At 57.6% G+C, this 21,299-nt stretch overlaps 1 protein-coding gene across 5 annotated transcripts in view; it reads left to right on the top strand.

The window, feature by feature from the left end:
• The first annotated feature begins 5,926 nt into the window (after positions 1 to 5,926).
• Positions 5,927 to 21,299, top strand: part of ZER1 (zyg-11 related cell cycle regulator) — a 35,228-nt gene continuing 19,855 nt past the window's right edge. For 2 of the 5 annotated variants that reach the window (XM_089320891.1, XM_089320894.1), the window contains exons 1-2: positions 5,946 to 6,296; positions 20,200 to 20,449. In XM_089320891.1, the coding sequence (XP_089177017.1) occupies positions 20,292 to 20,449 (158 nt within the window). In that variant the 5' untranslated portion in view covers positions 5,946 to 6,296; positions 20,200 to 20,291. Of the gene's footprint in view, positions 6,297 to 6,617; positions 6,717 to 20,199; positions 20,450 to 21,299 lie in introns of those variants that run through there. The other 3 variants (XM_070057676.2, XM_070057680.2, XM_070057684.2) reach the window with 3 other exon arrangements.

Raw genomic sequence — 21,299 nt, 5'->3', positions numbered from 1 at the left:
AGGTCTTCCATCTGCTGGTTCACTCCACAGATGGCCACAATGGCTGGAGCTGTGCCGATCTGAAGCCAGGAGCTTCTTCCGGGTCTCCCATGCAGATTCAGGGACCCAAGGGCTTGGGCCATCTTCTACTGCTTTCCCAGACCATAGCATAGAGCTGGATTGGAAGGGGAGCAGCCGGGACTCGAACCAGTGCCCATATAGGATGCCAGCACTGCAGGTGGCCGCTTTACCTGCTACGCCACAGTGCCAGCACCTCCAACTTTTTCTTTTTCAAGTTTGCTTTCACTGTTCGGGGTCCCATAGATGCCAGATAAATACTAGAATGAATGTTTCTATTTTTGTAAAATCTGGTGGTTGGGATTTGGGTGGCCATTGCATCGAATCTAGATTGGTTTGGATTCTATTGTCACCATAGCAACATTGAGTCTTCCAACCCATGGACATGAGGTATCTTTCCATTTATTTAGGTCTTAATTTTTTTTAAAGATGTATTTGTTTATTTGAAAGGCAGCGTTACAGAAAGAGGGAGAAACAGAGAGACCTTCCACCTGCTGGAGCACTCTCCAGATGGCTGCAAGGGCCCAGCTGTGCCAGGCCGAAGCCAAGAGCCAGGAACTCCATCTGAGTCTCCCACGTGGGCGGCGGGGACCATCATCTGCTGCCTCCCAAGCGCATTAGCAGGGAGTTGGATCAGAAGCAGAGCAGGCGGGACTGAAATCAACACTCTGATGTGTGAAACAGTCATTCTAAGGGGCAACTTAACCCGCTGCATCACAACACCTGTCACTCACTATTCTCATGACTGAGCCCCCCTTTCTACTCATCTTCTACTAGCTGTTTGTGTTCACTGTGTCCTACATGTCTCCCCCCCCCCCCCCCGCGCGCCGCCAAGATTTTTTTTTTTTTTTTTGAAAGTCACAGTGCGAGAGAGAGATTGGTCTTCCGTCCCCTGGTTCACTCCCTGGGGCTGGCCAGGCTAAAGCCAGGATACAGGAACTTCGTCTGGGTCTCCTACATGGGTGACAGGGATCAAGCACTTGGGCCATCTTCTGCTGCTTTCACAGGTGCATTAGCAGGGAGCTGGATCAGAAGGGGAGCAGCCGGGACTCAAAGCAGTATTTAGATATGGGATGCCGATGTTACAAGGGGTGGCTTATTATGTTATAACAGTAAAGACATTGGTTTTTGGGCAACCAAATTCAGCTAATAAGAAAACTGCAATTTTTGGAAAACTATGCAACCTTTTAAAATAATCAAGGAGAACTCTATTATCTGACAAAATCATGTCACATAAGTATCTGTATAATACGATCCTAGTTACACAGTCCTGCACCATGTAACAATGCTCTGGCCAGCAGTAGATCACATATGCAATGGTGGTTCTAAGGTCAAAATTAATCTGAAGATGCCTATGGCCTAGTGACATCATAGCCATCCCAATGTCATTGGGCAACACATCACTCACATGTCAGTGGTAACATTGCTGTCAACAAACCTACTGCACTGCCAGTCACATAAAAGTGCAGCACCCAGGGCAGGCATCTGGTCTAGCAGCTAGAAACCTGCGCCCCAGGGGCTGCCGCCTGCAGTGCTGGCATCCCATATGGGCGCTGGCTCTAGTCCCAGCTGCTCCACTTCTGATCCAGCTCTCTGCTGTGGCCTAGGAAAGCAGTAGAAGATGGCCCAAGTCCTTGGGCCTCTGCACTTGTGTTGGGGACCCAGAAGAAGCTCCTGGTTCCTGGCTTTGGGTCGGTGCAGCTCCAGCTGTTGCAGCCACCCAGGGAATGAACCAGCAGATGGAAGACCTCTCTCTCTCTCTCCCTCTCTCACTGTAACTCCGCCTTTTGAAAAAAAAAATTGATCTTTAAAAAGAAAAAAGAAGGAGGGGCCGGCTCTGTGGCTCACTTGGTTAATCCTCCGCCTGTGGTGCCGGCATCCCATATGGGTGCCGTGTTCTAGTCCCAGTTGCTCCTCTTCCAGTCCAGCTCTCTGCTGTGGCCCGGGAGGGCAGTGGAGGATGGCCCAAGTGCTTGGGCCCCTGCACTCACATGGGAGACCGGGGAGGTGCCTGGCTCCTGGCTTTGGATCGGCGCAGTGCTGGCTATAGCAGTCATTTGGGGAGTGAACCAATGGAAGGAAGACCTTTCTGTCTCTCACTCTCACTGTCTAACTCTGTCAAATAAATAAATTTTAAAAAAAATTCAAAAAAAGAGAAAGAAACATGCGCCCGACATCAGAGTACCTGGGTTCTATACCTGGGCCAATTCCTGCCCCCAGCTTCCTGCTCTTGCAGGACCTAGGAGGTAGCCGTCCATAGCCCAAGTAATTGGGTTCCTGCCACCTACAGGGGAGGGCTGGATTCAGGGCCTGGTTCCTAGCTTTGGCCTTAGCCTAGCCCTGGCCATTGAGGACATTTGGGTAACAAAGTAGTGGATTGAAGTGTGCTCCCTCTCTCTGTCTTCTCTGCTGTCAAATACATGAATAGAGGCAGGTGTGTGGCTCAGCAGTTAAGTCAGTTCTCGGGACACCTGCACCCCCTGCAGGAGTGCTGGTTCATGTCTGGGCTGCTCCACTTACGATCCAGCTTCCTCCCGATGCATCCCGGAAAGCTCCAGTGCTTGGGAGCCCACCTGGGATGCCGCACTGCAGGCCAGGACTTACCCGCCAGGCCACAGCGCTGGCCCCCACCTTGACTCTTGACTGCATCAAGAGCCGACGCTGAGCGACCGGTGTCATCTAAGCTGTCTAAGCGCACTCTAAGAGTCTCCCAACAGTAACATTGCCTAACGACGCATTTCCCATCATTAAGCACCACGTGACTGTATTTTAAAATCCATCTGTATTATGCATTTATGTATAACCATATATGTCTAGAAATGCATTTTAACAGCTTTGTTGGGATAAGTGCAGACAGCATACATTAAAAGTATACATTAAAAGTGACCAGTGACATTGTTCTTTGTACATCCACAGAGTGGTGAATATACAAGTGTCACCCAACAATCATCACCACCCATCCTCAGGCCATTTTGATCACCCCAAAAACAAATAACTGTGCCTACCACCGGTCACTCCCCATTCGCTCACCTCTCAGCCCTAAGCAGCTACTGAGCTGTTGTCTCTTTAGATCTGCCTATTCTGGACAAATGAACAGAATCATGCAATCTATGGTCTTCTGTGATTTTTTTTTCCATTTAGCACAATTTAAATATTTATTAATTTGTGAGACAGAGAGAGCTCCCGACGACTGGTTCACTCCCAAATGTCCACAATGAAGCCAGGCGCGGAGAATTCAAGTCTCCCAGGTGGGTGGCAGGAACGCAACTCCTAGGGCACCCCTCTGCCTCTCAGAGCAGGAGCCTGGGAATCCAGGAGTTCTAATCTGCGGCTCAGACTTCGAGTCAGCATCATAACCACCCGCCCATATTTCGGTTTCTCTTGTGGAGGACCCAGAAGTGGAAGTGCCTGATCACATGGTAATTCTACACGTAACTTTCTGAGGAGCTGTCAGAGTGTGTTTCTTAAGCTTTGTTTTATTTATTTGAAAAACAGAGTTACAGAGAGAGGTAGAGACAGAGACAGAGAGAAAGAGAGGTCTTGCATCCGCTGGTTCACTCCCCAGACGGCCGCAATGGCCAGAGCTGGGCTGATCCAAAGCCAGGAGCCAGGCGCTTCTTCCTGGTCTCCCATGGGGTGCAGGGACCCAAGCACTTGTGCCATCCTCCACTGCCTTCCCAGGCCACAGCAGGGAGCTGGATTGGAAGTGGAACAGCCGAAACTCAAATAATGGAGCAGCCAGAAGTCGAATTACCACCCATATGGGATGCTGGCACTGCAGGTAGCAGCTTTCCCCGCCACGCCACAGGGCCGCCCCCAGCAGTTGCAGCATTTTAAATTCCCACAAGCGATGAATGGGGGTTCCCATCTCTCCACACCATTAACACTTGCTCTCGTCTGTCTCTGATCATATCCATCCTCGAGGTGTGAAATTGTATCTCACTGCGGTTTTGTTTCCCGTCTTTCCTGCACTTACTTGGGGATTTGGGTTACCTACCCCCTCACTATTTAGTTGAGTTCTTTTGCATTCCGGAAACTCGTTCAAGGATAGCTAACTGACAAATGTTTCCTAATTCTGTGGATTGTCTTTTCACTTTCTGGAGGGTACCCTTTGAGGCACAAGTTTTTAATTTTATGAGATCCAATTTATCAATTTTATTGTTGTTGCTTATGCTTTTGGTGTCCTGTCTAACCAAACATTGCTTAACCCAGTGTCACAGATTTACCTCTATGTCTTCCCTTAGGAGTGCTGCAGTTTGGGCCAGCGCCATGGCTCACTTGGTTAATCCTCCGCCTGCGGCACTGGCATCCCATATGGGTGCTAGGTTCTAGTCCCCGTTGCCCCTCTTCCAGTCCAGCTCTCTGCTGTGGCCCGGGAGTGCAGTGGAGGATGGCCCAAGTACTTGGGTCCCTGCACCCGCATGGGAGACCAGGAGGAAGCACCTGGCTCCTGGCTTTGGATCGGCATAGCTCCGGCTGTGGTGGCCATTTGGGGGGGTGAACCAATGGAAGGAAGACCTTTCTCTCTGTCTCTCTCTCTCATTGTCTAACTCTGCCTGTCAAATAAAAAAAAAAAGTGTTGCAGTTTCAGCCCTTACATGCATTTTTAAAAAATATGTATTTATCCACTTGAAAGGCAGAGTGAGAGAGAGAGAGAGAATCTCCCATCTGCAGTCCACTCTTCAAATGGCCGGAACTAGGCTGGTCCAAAGCTAGGATCCAGGAGCTTCTTCTTAGTGGCAGGGGCCCGAGCACTGGGGCATCCTCCGCTGCTTTCCCAGGTGCATTAGCAGGGAGCTACATCGGAAGTGCAGCAGCCGGGACTTCAACCTGTGCCCATATGGGATGCCAGTGCTATCCCCACACGGATATTTTTAAAAACTAAGTCCTGCACACCCAGCTGTGGGAGCACAAGAAGCCAAGGTATGGTTAGGATTTTTTAAAATTATTTATTTATTTATCTGGAAGGCAAAGTTAGAGAGAGAAAGAGAGAGAAAAACTTCCATCTACTGGTTCAACCCCAAATGCCTGCCACAGCCAGGGCCAAGCCAAAACAGGAGCCAGGAACTCCATCCGGGTCTCCAGCACCCGAGCCATCAGTTGCTGACGCCCAGGGGTGCGCCTGGACAGGAAGCAGCAGGGAGTCAAACCAGGGACTCGGATATGGGTCGTGGGCAGCCCCAGAGACGACTTAGGCCCCTGGGCCAAACCCCTGCCCCAGGCTGCGGTAATTTTAACCCATCAACCGGATTTTTAAAGGGTTCAAGGTTGTCCCAACATGGTTGTGCATGGTCAAAGACTAAAAGCTGCTACGAAACACAAAAACCCCACAACATTCATGGCTCGGGGAGATGAGGGACAAGACAGCCTCTGAGCTGAGCCTGAGGCCCAGAAGGCAGGTGCGGGAGAAGCCTAGGTCACGGGCAAGGTCACAGGGAAGCGTCCGGAGCTGCGGGGAGGGGTCTGGAGTGGAGTGGAGAGTGGAGGGGCGCGATGAGAGTGCGTGCGGAGCCCGCCCAGCGCGCCGGGTCCTCGTGCACGCTCCGGGTCGGATTCGCGGTGTGGAGGAGCCGTGCGGCCGGGGCGGGATCGAGGGGGGCCCCAGAGCGGGAGCCGCCCGTGGAGAGGCCACGCGACCCACGGCGCGCGGGACGCGGGGTTGGAAGCTGCAGCCGGTCCAGGGCTCGCGGGCAAGGCAGGGCCGGAGCGCGCGCCCAGCGCGGGGTCCTTCGCGCAAAGCCCCGGGCACGTGCGCACGGCCAAGGCCGGGCCCGGGGCGGCCCGCGGAGCCCCGGAACCTTCCGCCGCCGCCGCCCGCGTTCGCCGCGGGACCCACCGGGGGAACCCGTGCGCTGTTGCTAAGGGGCGGCCCCGGAAGTGACGCGCCCGGGGTTTGTTGACAGCGGAGGCGGCGGCGGCTGCAGGCTGCGAGCCGTAGGAGCCGGATCGGGGGAGGGGCCGGGCCCGGGAGCCAGCACCCGGTGGCCCTCAGCCCGACGGGCAAGGTAACGGCCACGGGGTCGCCGCCGTGACCCCCTCCCGCCTGGGGCTCCAGCCCCCGGGATCCCAGGCTCCGCCCCGCCGACCCCAGTGCTAACCCGGACCCCGGCCGTAGCCTGACGAGATCCCCGAGCTGAGACGCTCTGGCCCCGGGCTCTCCCGGGCCCCCTCCTGCGCCCCTCCTCGCCCAGGAAGCATCTCGGCCGCTTCGCGACGCTGAGGGCAGGCCCCATCCCAGGGTAGGTCCAGGACCCCGGCCAAGGATGTTTTAACGTGCGTCCGCCTCCTCCATCTGTGTCCCCGGCCTAAGCATCGCCGCTCAGCCCCGTGCAAGGGTCGCTCTCGGCCAGCGGTGGGAGGGCTCCCTCCTGCACCCGAAAGCAGATGCCGCCCCGTCGGACGCCCCCTGCAAGGTGGGGGATCCGTGTGGGTGACAGGGCCGCGCGTCCGCCCCTCCTACCTGTTGGGGATGCTTACGCTCCCCCACCCCCTGAGCCTCCGGGACGCCTGGAGCTCTGGATCAGCTCCCAAAAGGGATGGCACGGTGCATGGGTGGAGTTGCAACCTGAGGCCAGGTTAGCAGAAAGTGAAACTGCTGGCCGCTACAGGTCCCTGGGTGCAGCTTGGCTCGCTGTCTCTGGAGGAGCCCCAGACTGCCTGTGAGTGCGTTCCGCTCGGAAAGGGAGGGCGGGGGGCCTGATGTCCCGGGGGGACCGCCCCCTGGAGGAGCGTGCCCACCGACTCTGTCTTCGGGGTTCAGACAAGGCGCAAGAGGGCTGCCGTGGGTTCAGGGCTTCTCAGCCCGGGTTCTTTTGTTCATTCAGCAAATAACAGACCATCAGAAAGTGGATCGGGAAGGACCACGGGAGGGCCAGGGGTGGGGAGGCTGGCCAGGGAGGGCCTCCGGTGAGGTGGTGTTTGAGCGGAAAGGACAGGAGGAGGGCGCCGCACAGGTCTGGTGGCACGGGCATTCCAGCGGGGGCGGGGGCGGGAGGCCAGGTCAGCTGGAGCCAGGTGAGGGAGGGCAGGAGCGGTGAACCCAGGGCCTGGGCGACGGTGGGGAGGGAGTGGGGGGCTGTCCACGGGACGCGGGTCACGGGCCTCCAGTGGGCACCCGGTCAGAGCCGGGCTCGCTGAAGTGTCTGGTGGCCGGAGAAAATGCGGATCTGTTTCAGATGACAAAAGGCCATTGTTCCCCGGCCCTGTGTGTTAAGTACCCGTCTTCCACCACCTCCGGGATGGCCGCGGATGGGATAAAAAAAAAATAAAATAAAATAAAATCGGGGGGGGGGTGGCATCCATGGAACACCACCGGCTCCGGGCTGTGTGAGTGCGAGTGGGGCACCTGCTCCCACGTCAGGCTTCCCATCTGTGGAAAGAACTGTTGGGTTGAAGTCGATGGTGTGCTCAGTGCGGTGCTTGGGTCATACTTGCACACGCGTGTGAGCCTGTCTTTAGCACCTGCTGGTGGTGTCGGCCACCCCAGAAGCCTCTCTGCATGGTGGAATTTGCAGGAATATTGGGGGAGAGAAGGTGGGCCTCTCCTGGCACCCCGCAGTGACACCAGTGTCGTGAGCCTGGGTTCCTTGACAGCACTGGAAGATTAGGTTTCTGTTTGTCTTTTAAAGAGCCCAACAAATCCCCATCTGGCTGTATAACCTAGGTGAAACGGGAGTGTCGGAATGAGTGCAGCCCGGAGACGGGTGGGGGAGGGCGGTGTCTGGGCCTAGGTGTGGGGTGGTGCGTGTGGTTAATCAGCGGGTGGAGACTGTTGGTCTGCAAGTGCCGGGCAGAGGCTCACCCACTGCGCCTGCCTCCCAGGGAGCAGAGCCACAGTGAATCTCCTCACCTGCCAAGCCCAGGCTGCATCGGCAGGCCTGGGTCATAGGCTGAGCAGGGCGACCGGGTCAGAGGAGGCGGAAGTGGAAGGCCAGAGCACCTGAAGCAGGCAGCCTGCATCCTGGAACAGGCTGTGGTGGCTGGCGCTGGGCTAGCACCCTGGAGACTTGGGTTCAAGCCCGGGCACCGCAGCTGCCTTGCTGTGTGAACGTGGGCCGGCCCACCCTGCTCTGGGTCTCCCTGGAAAGAACGTCAGCCTCTTCCCACTAACTGTGAAGGCTGCTGGGAGGCTGAAGGAGACGCAGGTTGTGAAAGACTTGGGTGCGCCATAAAGCTGACAGCTCTGGTCTTGGCACCCGCGGGCTCTGCAGGTGCATCTGGGCGCCCACGGGCAGAGGGCTGCAGGTGGCCCCGAGGTGTCTTGGTTGGCTTCAGGACTTCAGCTGTTCTTTTTCTAAAAAAAAAAAAAAAAAAAAAAAAAAAAAAAAAAAAATCTAATATCTTCTAATTGTATTTTAAAGTTTGTTTATTTGAAAGGCAGTGTGACAGAGAGAGAGAGAAAATCTTCCATCTGCTTGGTTCACTCCCCAAATGCTCACAAGAGCTAGGGCTGGGCCAGGCCAAAGCCAGGAGCCGGGAAATCTATGCGGGTCTCCCGCGAGAGTCTCAGGAAGCCAAGAACTGGAGCCATCGTTTGCTGCCTTCCAGGGTGCACAGCGGTGGGAAGCCGAGGGGGACTTGATCCCAGGCACGCTGATCTAGGATACACAGGGGTCCCGGGCAGCAACTTACCCCGCCGTGCCCCAGCACCCAACCTCCTTGCTGTACTTGACTCCTGGAATGGGAGTTCAGAGACCCCTGTGAGCTCTCTGCTTGGCGACCGATGTCTTCCATCTGGTTCGATCACGGAAGCTGGTTTGCCGGCTTCCAGACTTAACAGAAGGGTCAGCGGATTCTGAGCGTCATTCTGAGAAAGGTCACTGTGGGAACTGGTGCGTAGCACCAGTGTTCCATAGCTTCTGTCCGGTCACCCCGTGAGGCAGGTGCCGCTCGCACACAGCGCGTTGGTGGGGAAGAGGTTGGAGGTCGCGGGCTGGGGACCTCCCTCCCTCACAACCAGCTCACTGCGTGAGGCAGGCCCCAGGGCCACAGGGAGCCCCTGCCTTCAGGAAGCTGCCAGTCCTATGGCAACAGGGGGAAGGCGCAGCGTTGCACAATGGGTCAAGCCACTGCCTGCGACGCCAGCATCCCACATGGCGCTGTTTGAGTCCCGGCTGCTCCACTTCCAGCGCAGCTCCGTGCTAGCGCACTGGGAAAGCAGCGGAGGGTGGCCTGAGCGCCTGGGCCCCTGCATCCACGTAGGAGACCTGGGTGGGTCAGCCCCAACCTTTGTGGCCATCTGGGGAGTGAACCAGCAGGCAAAGATTTCTCTCTCTGTCTTTCCCTACCCTCTCTGTAACTCTGCCTTCCAAAATAACTTCATGAAGAAATGACATATGCCATGGACTGAGGGCAGCAGTGCCGGATCTGTGCACTGGGACGCTCAGGGTCATGAGGAAGCAGAGGCTCGGGGCAGGGGGCTGTCCATAGCACAGGTGGGAGCCTGGGCCCTGGAGTCCAGCACTGGCCAGGGGACCTCGTGCAAGCCCTTGCATGACGGAACCAGTCTCTTCATCTGGGACTCAAAACTGTGTGTCCCACAGAGGTTGGTGGCTCCAACGAGAGTGCGCATGACAAGCTCACAACAGGGGTCTGGAGCAGATGAGTCCTGTACGCACACTGGGGTGCACCCGGGCCCAGTCCCCAGACTCCTCAGCCACGCAGTCTCAGCTGCCTCGTGTGCCAGTTGTAGATCGTGTGCTTTTTAAAGGAGTCAGTTATTTCTTTGAAAGGCAGAGTTACAAAGAGAGACAGGGAGAGAGAGATCTTCCATCAGCTGGCTCACTCCTAAAATGGTTGCAATTTCCAGGGCTGGCCCAGGCCAAAGTCAGGAGCCTGGAACTCCATCCGGGTCTCCCACGTGGGTGCGGGGGCCACCTTCTGCTGCTTTCCCAGGTGCCTTAGCAGAGAAGTGGATCAGAAGTTAGCAGCTGGGACTCGAACCGGCACTCATATGGGATGCCGACGCCACAGGGGGCAGCTCAACCCACTGCGCCACAATGCTGGTCCCTAAATCGTAGGGTTTTTTTGTTATTAAGATTACTTATTTATTTATTTGAAAGTCAGTTACACAGAGAAAGAAGGAGTGGCAGAAAGAGAGCGAGGTCTTCCATCTGCTGGTTCACTCCCCAGATGGTCGCAAAGGCTGGAGCTGAGCCAATCTGAAGCCAGAAGCCAGGAGCTTCTTCAGGGTCCCACGCGGGTGGACTTGGGCCATCTTCTACTGCTTTCCCAGGCCATAGCAGAGAGCTGGATCGGAAAGCTGGGACTCGAACTGGTGCCCATATGGGATGCTAGCACTGTAGGCGGCGGCTTTACCCGCTGTGCCACAGCACCAGACCCCTAAATTGTAGATTATAATAACTGGTGTCTCGCACGGGTGTTGAGGGAATTCACTGCATTGTTGGTATTTGCTCGGTGCTCACTGTGGTAATGGTCGCAGACAAGTTTGGTTGTAAGAAGAGAACCCAGGCAGTCTGGTTCCTGGCCTACCACAGCGTCCCCAAGGCCTCCGCCCCCAGGTGGCACCAGCAGCCACCTGGTGCCAATGTGGCCGTCTGCCCCCTCGCTCTCTGCGTCTTCCCAGAAATCTGCCCTGCAGACTTCGAAAGCCAGGTGACCTCTGACCCTCCCCTGCACCCTTGCCCCTGGAGTCCCAGGGCACTTGCCCCGACCTGCCTCGCGGGAGCCTCCCATCCCCGACCTCTGGCCCGTGACCCGCGCCCTCCTGGAGAGCCGCCAGCATTAGCTCGGGATTTCCCCCAGCTCCTGGGTTAAAGTTTCACAGGGCAGGTGCTGTGCCAAGACACAGCACTTCTGGCTCCCCGAGCCTGTCTGTCCCCTGGGTGTCCAGACACTGGCTGGGTCCCCGGCTGCCTCCTCTGGACCTCAGTTCCCTCCACACCGTGGGGTGGATGCAAGGACCAGGGATACAGGGTTTAGGGAGGCTTGCGTCCCTTGCTCGACAGCTTTCCCGTCTCAGGCACACTTAGCTGTGCGGCCTCAGTGTTTTCACCAGAAAATGGGCTAACAGCTCACCTTGCAGCACTCCAGGGAGGTGCTTCTGGTGACAGCAAGCCTTAGGCTGTGTGAACAGGCAGACCCAGGGCTGTCGTCCCAGGGCTGAGGGCGGAGAGGGCTGAATGAGCCATGACGGTGCCCAGCCAGCTGGCAGTGCAGGCTCCTAGGAGGTGCAGCTCTGTTGGGTAAGCGAGGAGCAGCCAGCATGGAGGCGGCAGTGGCTGCTGTCCGGCCCCTCCCCCCAGGGCATCGTGAGCTCGCAATGGACTCAGCTTTAGAGAACCTGCAAGGACAAGGTGGAGACAGATGCAGGGCCTGCCCACATGGTGGTCTGTGAGAGCCAGGGTGCCAGAGGGCCGGTGCCGCCGTGAGAGTGAGGGTCCCTAGGGGTACAGTGGGCAGAGGTGGCTGCCTCTGGCGGCTGCCGGGCCTGCAGCCGGAGGGGGCACAGGGAGCAGGGTGGTCCAGACCCTGGCCTTTGCTCCTTCCTCCTCCAGCTCACCCCAGCCCCAAGCAGCAGGGCAGCTCTGCCAAGGGGAAGTTGGCAGATGTCGCCACCTGCCCGGCTTGTCTTTTGGGGGCTGTGGTTGCCCTTGGTGACTGCCACGGTGCCACGGCACTGTCCCCTCCACCTGGAGAGCCGGGTCGAGGCAGAGCAGCCATCTGGGGGCCTGGGCTCAGACCCGCAGTGGGTCTCTGCAGCGGGGTCCTGGGGCATGGGCACGGGGGCGGGGACACGGGGAGAGCGTGCCCATCCTCCCTGGCTTCATGGGCCTGGTCATTTCCGCCGCAGGCCTGCCTGTGTGTCGGCCCCGCACTGGGTGTTCAGTGCCTCCTTTGTTCATTGAGCAAACGGCCCTGGCCCCGGGCCCATGGCGCCAGTGTCGCCTGCACCCCCTCGCCTTGCAGCCCGCACCCGTCTTTCCCTTCTTCCCACGATTCTGCCCCACGCTCCCCACCACCGGCGTTCCCTAGGGCTCGTCTTTTGGTTCTTGGCTGAAACATTCCCTCCTGGGACGCCTGTCCAGGCTCTGAACCCGGAGCCTTGGGGCCCTCCCTGGCCTTCAGCGCGCTGGTCCCCGTCACGTGCGTACGTCAGTGCGGTGCTCCAAGAGGTCAGGACCTCGTTGGCTGCTCACCCTGACACCCACAGGCCCAGGGAGGCCGCGCCAGACAAGGCAGCCTGGCGTCTGTTCTCGTGCGCTGCTGTCAATCAAGGAAGCCGGCTGATTTCATCGGCCTGGCCTCGAGGTGTTAGCTGCTGGGGAAGGACTTGCGGGGACACACGCGGGAGCACCTGGCAGGCAGCTTGGACGCCAGGCCGGCGGTCAGGGGCACCTCCTGGAGAGCGTATTCGGGGAGAACAGGAGCAGTATTGCCGAGTTCAAAGTGGAACAGTAGTTGGCTTTGCAGGGTGCCAGTTGAGTGAGGAGGACCTGGGCAGAGGTCTGAAGCTGACCTAAGCCCAGGCCTCTTGCCCGTGCAATGAAGGAGGCCATGCCGCCCGGAGGAAGGGCCAGAGGGGCCGAGGAGGCACAAAGCTGGTTCTGACTCCAGAGGCCTTGCGTGGCTGCTGGAAGAGACTGGACTTGTCCGCTTCCACAGGGCGAGGTCTCCCTGCCAGCACCGCTGCCTCGCTCCAGCTCCCCAGGCAAGAGAGCTGCTGGGCCCTTGAAGACCCGGACACGAAGGAAGGCACAGGGAGGTCAAGCCAGGGCCCCGCCTCCTGCTCACCGGCCCTCCCTCGATGGTGTCATGTTGCCAGGGGCACAGCTGACACAAGGGGCCTGTGGGAAACCCAGGCCAGAGGCTGGGCTGGGCTGGGACAGACCCTGCTGTGTCTGGGGGCCAGGGCAGGGGAGACAGTTGGAGGTAATGATTCTGATAATAATAAGACCTGTCTTTTATTGAGCAGCTGCTTTGTGCCCAGCCCCGTCTTCGTAGCTGTGTGATGGTCGCGTAGGGCTGTAGACAGGCCTCTATTTGAGGGAAAAGGCCACAGGCACAGAGGTGGAGACCCTTGCCCCAGCCCACCGGCCCTCCCACAGCCAGGCTGGGACTGGAAGCTGGGTGTGTGACCCCAGCACTGTTGCCAGTAAATGGCGCGCTTGAACTCTGAACCGGCTGATTCCAGGATCCTCAGGGCTCTGTGGTCTCCTTTCCTGGGCAGCCCGGAAGGCTCACGCAGGGCCCATGCTGGGTCCTAAACCCCTCTGGAGCCATCAGAGGTGACGTGCAGGTCCTCTAAGGACACAGCGGCCTCCTGTCCCGAGCCGGCGTCTCCGGCGTGTGAGACGGGAGCGTCACCAGCTGCGGGTCAGGCCTGGGCCCGATTCCCAGCAGCCCAGTGACGTGGGGACTGTGCCCCCATTTTCCAGATGAGGAAACGGCAGAGGGGTTACTGAGGCGGGAAACTGGGTCAAAACCCGGCTCGGCCTGGCCACAGAGTCTGTAGTTAGATAGGTTGTTGAAGTGTGCCGGGCATCAGGAGAGGCACGCCACTGCGCGCCCATGCAGCTCCCGCACACTCCCAGAATGCCGTCGCCACCCTGCAGGCTGGCACCGGGCGTCGGCGAGGCCTGCTCCCGCTCCCTGTGGAGGAGACCCCGGCGGGCAGATGGTGGTTTGGGACGAATTCCTGACTGCCCTTGGTTCTGTGAATGGTTTCTTGTGCACTCGGCTTGCACGGGAGGCTTTGGTTTTCTCTCTGCAGCCACGGATTGTAGCCGGGGCCGCACTCAGTGGGTGAGCGCCTGACCGGGCCCTGGCTGCCTTCTCAACATGGGCGTCTTTCACGTTCAGCCATCTGCCGCCTTTTCATTGAACGATCCGTGTCAGACAGCGCCGTGAATATCCGCAGGGCCTCTGCCCGTGTGTCCAGACCTCAGAGGAAGGCCCAGAGCCTGCCTTCCGGCCACCACCCTGTAACCACAGCCCTCGCCTCTCCCATCTCCCGTGATGCCCCTGTTTTGGGCCCAAGTGGAGGAGGACGGATAATGGGTCGAGGACGTAGATGCTCCTTGATGCCTGGCTGCCTTCGCTCCGTACGGTGTGGTTCATCCAGGCCGCAGTCTGTGCGTTCCCATTGCCACGCAGTATTTGACTGGGAGCGCACCATGATTACCCACCCCAGTGTCGGGGGCCGTTCAGCCGCTGTGCCGTGCTTGGCGTTGGCAGTTGTCGCTCCCCCTCTTCATGGAGGAACGACACAGGACCCTGCGCTGTTCTTTTGTCTGCTTGGCCCTCCCCGGGTTTGCTGCTGGTTCTTCCCAGGTTGGCTACCGTCCCTTCCACCTCCGTGGAAGGGCGGTTCCCCCTGCCACTTTCCCCACTTCCGCGGGGGTGGAAGGGACAGTAGCCAACCCGGGAAGAACCAGCAGCAAACCCGGGGAGGGCCGAGCAGACAAAAGAACAGCGCAGGGTCCTGTGTCGTTCCTCCACGAAGAGGGGGAGTGACATAATGGTGCCGTGACTCGGATAGCAAACCTAGGAGGGAAGAAGCGGGAAGAAGCGGGAAGAAGTGGGAAAATACCAGAGAGAGAGACTAGCAAAGAGCCTAGGGAAAAGCCGGACGGAAAAGGTGCCGGAAGAAGCTATCGAAAGCCTAGGCATAGACTCGGATACGGACTGTGGGAAAGAAGTTAGGATTGAAAGCTAGGATTGAAAGTGAAAGTGAAACCAAGAAGAAACTTAGACTCGGATGTGGACTATGGCGGGGAAGCTGGGAGAAATCTCTAAGGTCGAAAGCGAAAGTGAAACCTAGAAGAAACTTAGACTTGGATACGGACTGTGGGGAGAGGCCAGGAGAAATGAGAGGGGAAATTTGTTGGAAGAAAAGTTAGGAAACATACCGGGTAGAGAAAAATATGTTAGGGAGGATGAAGCTGCGGGGGCAGGCTGAGGCAGAGACGTAAGCTAGCTTGGGATTCGTCAAGTCAGCCCGGGAAGCAAAAGGCGTAAAGCTAAACCAGAGGCGGAGACACGTAAGCCAGGTTGGAATCCGTCAGATTAGCCCAGGGAGCAAAAGATGGGAAGCCAAACCGAAAGGTGCAGACGTAAGCTATAGGTTGCATTTCGCCAGGTTAGCCCGGGGAACTTAGACTGAATACCGGTGGCGGAAACGTGAGCTAGGCTGTGTGACTCGCGGAAGCCGCTGCGCGCAGAGAGCGCGCGGGGCACGAACGGGGAGAGCGCACGGGGCGCAAGTAGATAGGGAACGCAGGGCTAGTGCGGGGCCATGGTGCGGGCACAAAGGGCGCGGAGACTGCGGAGCGCGTGAAGCCGGGAAGCCACCGCGGGGCGAGGCGCCGAGAAGCAGCCTCGGGGCGGGCGCCGGGGAGCTGCGGGGATAAGAGAAACAGAAGTTTAGAAGTAAAATGAGAGAAATAGGAATGCTGGCAGATAGAAGTAAAATAGGAGAAATAGGAATGCCCGGAGATAGAGAAATAGAGAAAAATAAGGCCTCCCCACAACACGGCAATGAGAGAGCTTGGATTCGGTCTGCCTGATTAGTAAGACGATAAGCACCTGCTGGTGGCTAGTAGCTTACCCGCTGCAGGTCACCGAAGACAGGCACGTTATCAACACCAATAAGTCTCCCCACAAGAAGGCAATGAGAAGGCTTGGATTTGGTTTGCCTGATTGGTAGGGCTTGTAAGCACCTGCAGGCAGTTCTAGCAAAGCAGAGCATGCGCTGCAGGGCACCGAACTCAGGCACGCATCAGCGCCTAAAAACCTCCTCACAACATGGCGAAGAGAGGACCCGGATTCGGTTTGCCTGATTGGTAGGGCTTGTAAGCACCTGTGGGCAACTCTAGCAAGCAGAGCAGAGTGTGTGCCGCGGGGCACCGAAGACAGGCGCGTATCAATGCCAAAAATAAAAAGAAAGGGGGATCTGTGGGGAGCAACTCGGACTAGACTGTTACTGGAATTAAGACTTATTCTATGCATCTGCTCTCCCACAATACGGCCCTGGGAGAGGAGGAAACAGCTTCTACACAGCTGCCTCTAGTTCAACCAATAAACAGCAGGAGCTGCTCCTGATTGGAGTAGAGCAGCGTACTCGGCGTGTGGGTAGCAGAGTTGGGATTGGTGGAAGAGGACTATAAAGGAGGAGAGAGATAACATGCACCAGGAACATCTAAGGGGAACATCTGAAGGAACACCTGTGCAGCCCCCGAGAGAGCCGGCTGGCGGTGTGCTGCTCCCCCGCGGAAGTGGGGAATGTGGCAGGGGGAACCGCCCTTCCACGGAGGTGGAGGGGACGGTAGCCAACCCGGGAAGAACCAGCAGCAAACCCGGGGAGGGCCAAGCAGACAAAAGAACAGCGCAGGGTCCTGTGTCGTTCCTCCACGAAGAGGGGGAGCGACAGACAGTCATGCGGCTGCTGTGAACATTCCAGCACGTGTCTCCAGGTGCACAGTTAGCCACGCACTTCTGTCAGCCATCTGCCTAGGAGTGGAGTTGCTCAGCGTTGAACCTGTGTGTGTTCGGCTTCTGTAGGTGAAGTTAAACAGTGCTCCCATTACATCCCAGTTCACGCCAGTTTACACGCCCACAGCAGGGTGGGAGACTTCCCATTGTCCAATTCTTTTTTTCTTAATTATTTCTGAGATTTATTTTATTGGGGCTGGCACTGTGGTGTAGTGGGTAAAGCCGCCACCTGCAATGCCAGCATCCCATATAGGTACCGATTCGAATCCCAGCTGTCCCCGCTTCTGATACAGCTCCCTACTAATGCACCTGGGAAGGCAGTGGAGAATGGACCAAGAGCTTGGGCCCCTGCACCCATGTGGGAGACCCAGAAGAAGCTCCTGGCTCCTGGCTTCCAATTGGTTCAGCTCCAGCCATTGCAGCCTTTTGGGAGTGAACCAGCAGATGAAAGATCTTTCTCTGTCTCTCCCTCTCTCTGTAACTCTGCCTTTCAAATAAAAAGAATTGAGATTTTATTTATTTGAAAGACAGCTACAGAGAGAGGGAGAGACAAAATACAGACAGACCTTCTGTCTGCTGGTTTTACTGCCCAGATGACCACAATGGCTAGAGCTGGGCCAGGCTGAAACCAGGAGCCAGGAGCTTCATCAGGGTCCCCTACATGGGTGCAGGGACCCAAGCACTTGAGCTGTCCTCTGCTGCCTTCCCAGGTACATTGGCTGGGAGCTGGATCTGAAGTGGAGCAGCCGGGACTTGAACTGGTGCCCACATGGGTTGCCAATGTTGCAAGCAGCAGTTTAACCCACTATACCATAACACCTCCACCCCCAGATCTTTTTAAAAAAATCTAACAATTTGTTTGTTTATTTTAATTTTATTTGAGACTCAAAGAGACAGAACCAGAGAGAGAGGTCAGTCTTCTGTCCCCTTGAGCCGTTACCAGCCACCTCCCAGAACGCGTCTCCAGGAAGCAGGAGCTGGAATCTGAGACACGACTCGAGCTGGGCACTGCCCGTGTCTTCGTGGACGCCTGGGCTTGCCTCTCCTGCTGCCGCCGCTGTCACTGTCCCAGCAGAGCCGGCTGGTGGCGGGGAAGTGGCATCTCATTGTGGTTTCCTAGCAACTTGCCTGATACTCATGACGCTGAGTCCTCTTCAAGTGCACGCCGTCCGTCCCGCTGTCCCTTGTGAAACACTGTTCAAGCCGTTCTCCCATGTTTTGCCTGGGTGCTGTCTTTTTTTCCCAACTGACACACAGAAGTTGCTTATATCATCTTTTTTTTTATTTATTTATTTGAAAGAGTTACACAGAGAGAGGAGAGGCAGAGAGAGAGAGAGAGAGAGAGAGAGTGAGGTCTTCCATCTGCTGGTTCACTCCCCAATTGACCGCAACGGCCAGAGCTGTGCCGATCCAACACCAGGAGCTTCTTCCTCGCCTCCCACGTGGGTTCAGGGGCTCAAGGACTTGGGCCATCTTCTACTGCTTTCCCAGGCCACAGCAGAGAGCTGGATTGGAAATGGAGCAGCCGGGTCTTGAACTGGCGACCATATGGGATGCCGGTGCCTCAGGCCAGGGCGTTAACCCTCTGCGCCACAGCGCCGGCCTCTGCTTATATATTCTGAATCGAGTCCTTAGTTGGAAATATTACTAAAATTGTCTTCTGGTCTGTAGCTTGCCCTTTCTCTTTCTTCATATTCTCTTTTCTAAGAGAATTGATTGATTGATTGGAGGATTGGATTGACAGGGACCGAGAGAGACAGAGAACCTTCCCAGCCACAGGTTCACTCCCCAAGGCGGAAGCCAGGAGCCAGCAGCTCAGTCAGCTCTCCCAGTTGCCTGAGGCAGCGCTGCCTCCCAGGGGCTGCGTTAGGTGGCAGTTGCAGTCAACATCAAGGTAGCAAACGCTGACACTCTGACGTGGGACGTGAGCGGCTCAGCCAGAGTCTTCACTGCTGGGCCAAACACCTGCCTCCACTTTCAGTTTTTTAAGTGACACTTACTGAGATGTGATTCCCACGCCGTGCAGTTGGCCTGCCTGGGTGTGCAGGCTCATATCCCGCAAGCAGCCTCAGACCACCGTGTTCACCCAGGAAGGTACCCGCACCCCTCAGCGGTCGCCCCCCGTCCCCCTCAGCCTCAGGCCACCGTGTTCACCCAGGAAGGTACCCACACCCCTCAGCGGTCGCCCCCTGTCCCCCTCAGCCTCAGGCCACCGTGTTCACCCAGGAAGGTACCCGCACCCCTCAGCGGTCGCCCCCCGTCCCCCTCAGCCTCAGGCCACCGTGTTCACCCAGGAAGGTACCCGCACCCCTCAGCGGTCACTGATCCGCTTTCGTCTCTGTAAATGTGCTGTGTGGCTGGATACTGGTGGGCCTGGGGTCACAGGGCACGTGAGCTTCGGTGACGGCTCGCTTTCTTGTGGCGTGATTTCCAAGGCTCATGTGTGTCAGTGCCTCCCGTGGCCGAACGTGATTCCCAGGGACGGGCGAGCCACGTTTTGTTCATCCGTTCGTCACCTCACAGGCACTTGGGTTATTTCTGCTCTTTGGTTATCACGAAGATTGTTACCACGATCATTCGAGCACGTTTGTACATGGACGTGTTTGCATTTCTCCTGGAGGAAACCCTCATTTTTAAACATTTATTGTCGTTTTAAAAATGTGTATTTATTTTCATCGACTTGAAAGGCAGAGGAACAGAAAGAGAGAGACAGACAGACATCCACTAGTTCATTCCCCAAATGTCCGCAACAGCCCGGATTGGGCCAGGCCAAAGTCAGGACTCGGAGTCCCATCTGGTACTCCCACAGGGTGGTGGGGACCCGAACACTGGAGCCGTCATCCGCTGCCTCGCAGAACGCGGGAGCAAGAAACTGGCTCAGAAGCAGGGCAAGCTGGACTCAACGCAGCGATCCAGCCTGGGGTCCGGCCTCACCTGCCGCACGACCCCCTCCCCCACTTGCATTTTATTTCAAAGGCAGAGAGACAAGCAGAAATCTTCCACGTGCCGGTTCATTCCCCAAATGCCCGCAACGGGTGGGGCTGGACCAGCCTGAGCCAGGAGCCTGGAACTCAATCCTGCCTCCCGTGTGGGTGGCAAGGACCTGGGCCATCCTGCTGCCTTCCCAGGGTGCACTAGCAGGAAGCTGGACGGGAAGCAGAACCAGGACTCAACCGGGCACTCCAGTGTGGGATGTCGACATCCTGGGCTTAACTGCTCTCCAGACGCCCACCCCGGAGGCTTCATTTTTCATCATGCATCATGAGATTCTTTGATACCGTCTGCACAGCCTTGCTCGTACTCAGCCCTCCATCCTGATGGCTGTGTGCAGGCTAGGGAGCACCCACCGGACCCCTCAGCGTGGCTGCTAAGGTGGTGAGGAGCAGATGGATGGCGAAGATGAGAGTCTCTCCTATCCCCCTCCAAACACCAGCTTCCCCGACACACGCGTCCACCGCAGGTGTTGTAAAGGCAAAGAAATGCCTAAACACGACCTGCGTTCCTGTCGTGTTGACTCACGCACAGACAGGAGCAAGAGGGGTCAGAGACCTCGGGGCTTGGCCCTGGCTCCGCCAAGCTGCTGCTCAGTGTGACGTGTGTGGCCTCGGTCTCCCTGCCACGGGAGCAGCCGGGGCGGCCAGGGCTCCGGCCCTCACATGGGACTCACCTGACTTTTTTCCCATCACCCAGGCCGCGGTCCTGCCAATGATCCTGTGAGTCCAGGGAGTCACTGTTGCCCCTGGGGGCCTTGACCTGGAGAGGCCCAGCCGCCTGCCCCCAGCATGGCGTCTGACACGCCCGAGTCGCTCATGGCCCTCTGTACCGACCTCTGCCTGCGCAACCTGGACGGCACCCTGGGCTACCTGCTGGACAAGGAGACCTTGCGCCTACACCCTGACGTCTTCCTGCCCAGCGAGATCTGTGACCGGCTTGTCAATGAGTGAGCAAGCCCCGGGGCTGGGGCTGGGGCTGGGGCTGGGCAGGGGTCTTAGCGTGAGCGAGAGTGGAGACACTGGGTCTGTGGTGCACCCGGGGGCATGGCTGTGGATTCGCGTGTAGGAGGGGGTGTGGCTGTCATGGACGTCTCTGGGTGCAAGAGAAGAGGTGTAGCCGTGCCTGCAGAGGTCTGTGTGTGCATGCTGGCATGCGTGTGCAGAGCTGAGCGCACCTGCAGGTGTGAGCCTGAAGCGTGCACTCAGGGCTGAGGTGGTAGGAAAGCTGCATGTACTTGGCGGAGTCGCGTGCTGTGTGGCACGTGTGTACACGCATGTACCTGCACACATGCCTGTGAATTGACACGAGTGTGGGCGCGTGGGCTCACATTCCAGTGCCAGGAGAATGGATCCGTGAGCAGGGACCAGATCATGCAGATCTGTGTGCAGCCCCCGCAGGGACCCCCCCACCCCGCAGGCATCTCCTGAGGCCCGGAAGGGGAGCTGTTGGACCAAGGCTGCAGGGGGAAGTATGGGACTCAGGCATTTCCTGGGGGTGTGGCAGGAGCGTGGGCACTCTGCAGCCCAGAGTTGTGTCCATTTGACAGACGGAGACCCTGAGGTCCAGGGGCGTTCAGTTACCCGGCTGACGCTGTGCAGGTGGAACACAGCCAAGCCAGGAGTTTGGTGCCAGCAGCCCAGGGTTCCTGCACGTGCTGGCGTCCCAGCTGGGTTTTAGGGAGGCCTTGCCCTGTCCCCAGCTGTTTGAAAGGTCCTGGGAGGGGCTGATAAGATGAGTGGGGTGGTGCAGTGGAGGGTGTGGCCGGAGTGGGCCTTTGGAGAAGGGCCGGTGGCTGT

This window comes from Oryctolagus cuniculus, chromosome 1, assembly GCF_051225735.1.
Source record: "Oryctolagus cuniculus isolate XC-2025 breed Fujian yellow rabbit chromosome 1, ASM5122573v1, whole genome shotgun sequence".
NCBI lineage: Eukaryota > Metazoa > Chordata > Mammalia > Lagomorpha > Leporidae > Oryctolagus > Oryctolagus cuniculus.
This window is presented reverse-complemented; position numbering and strand designations above follow the sequence as displayed.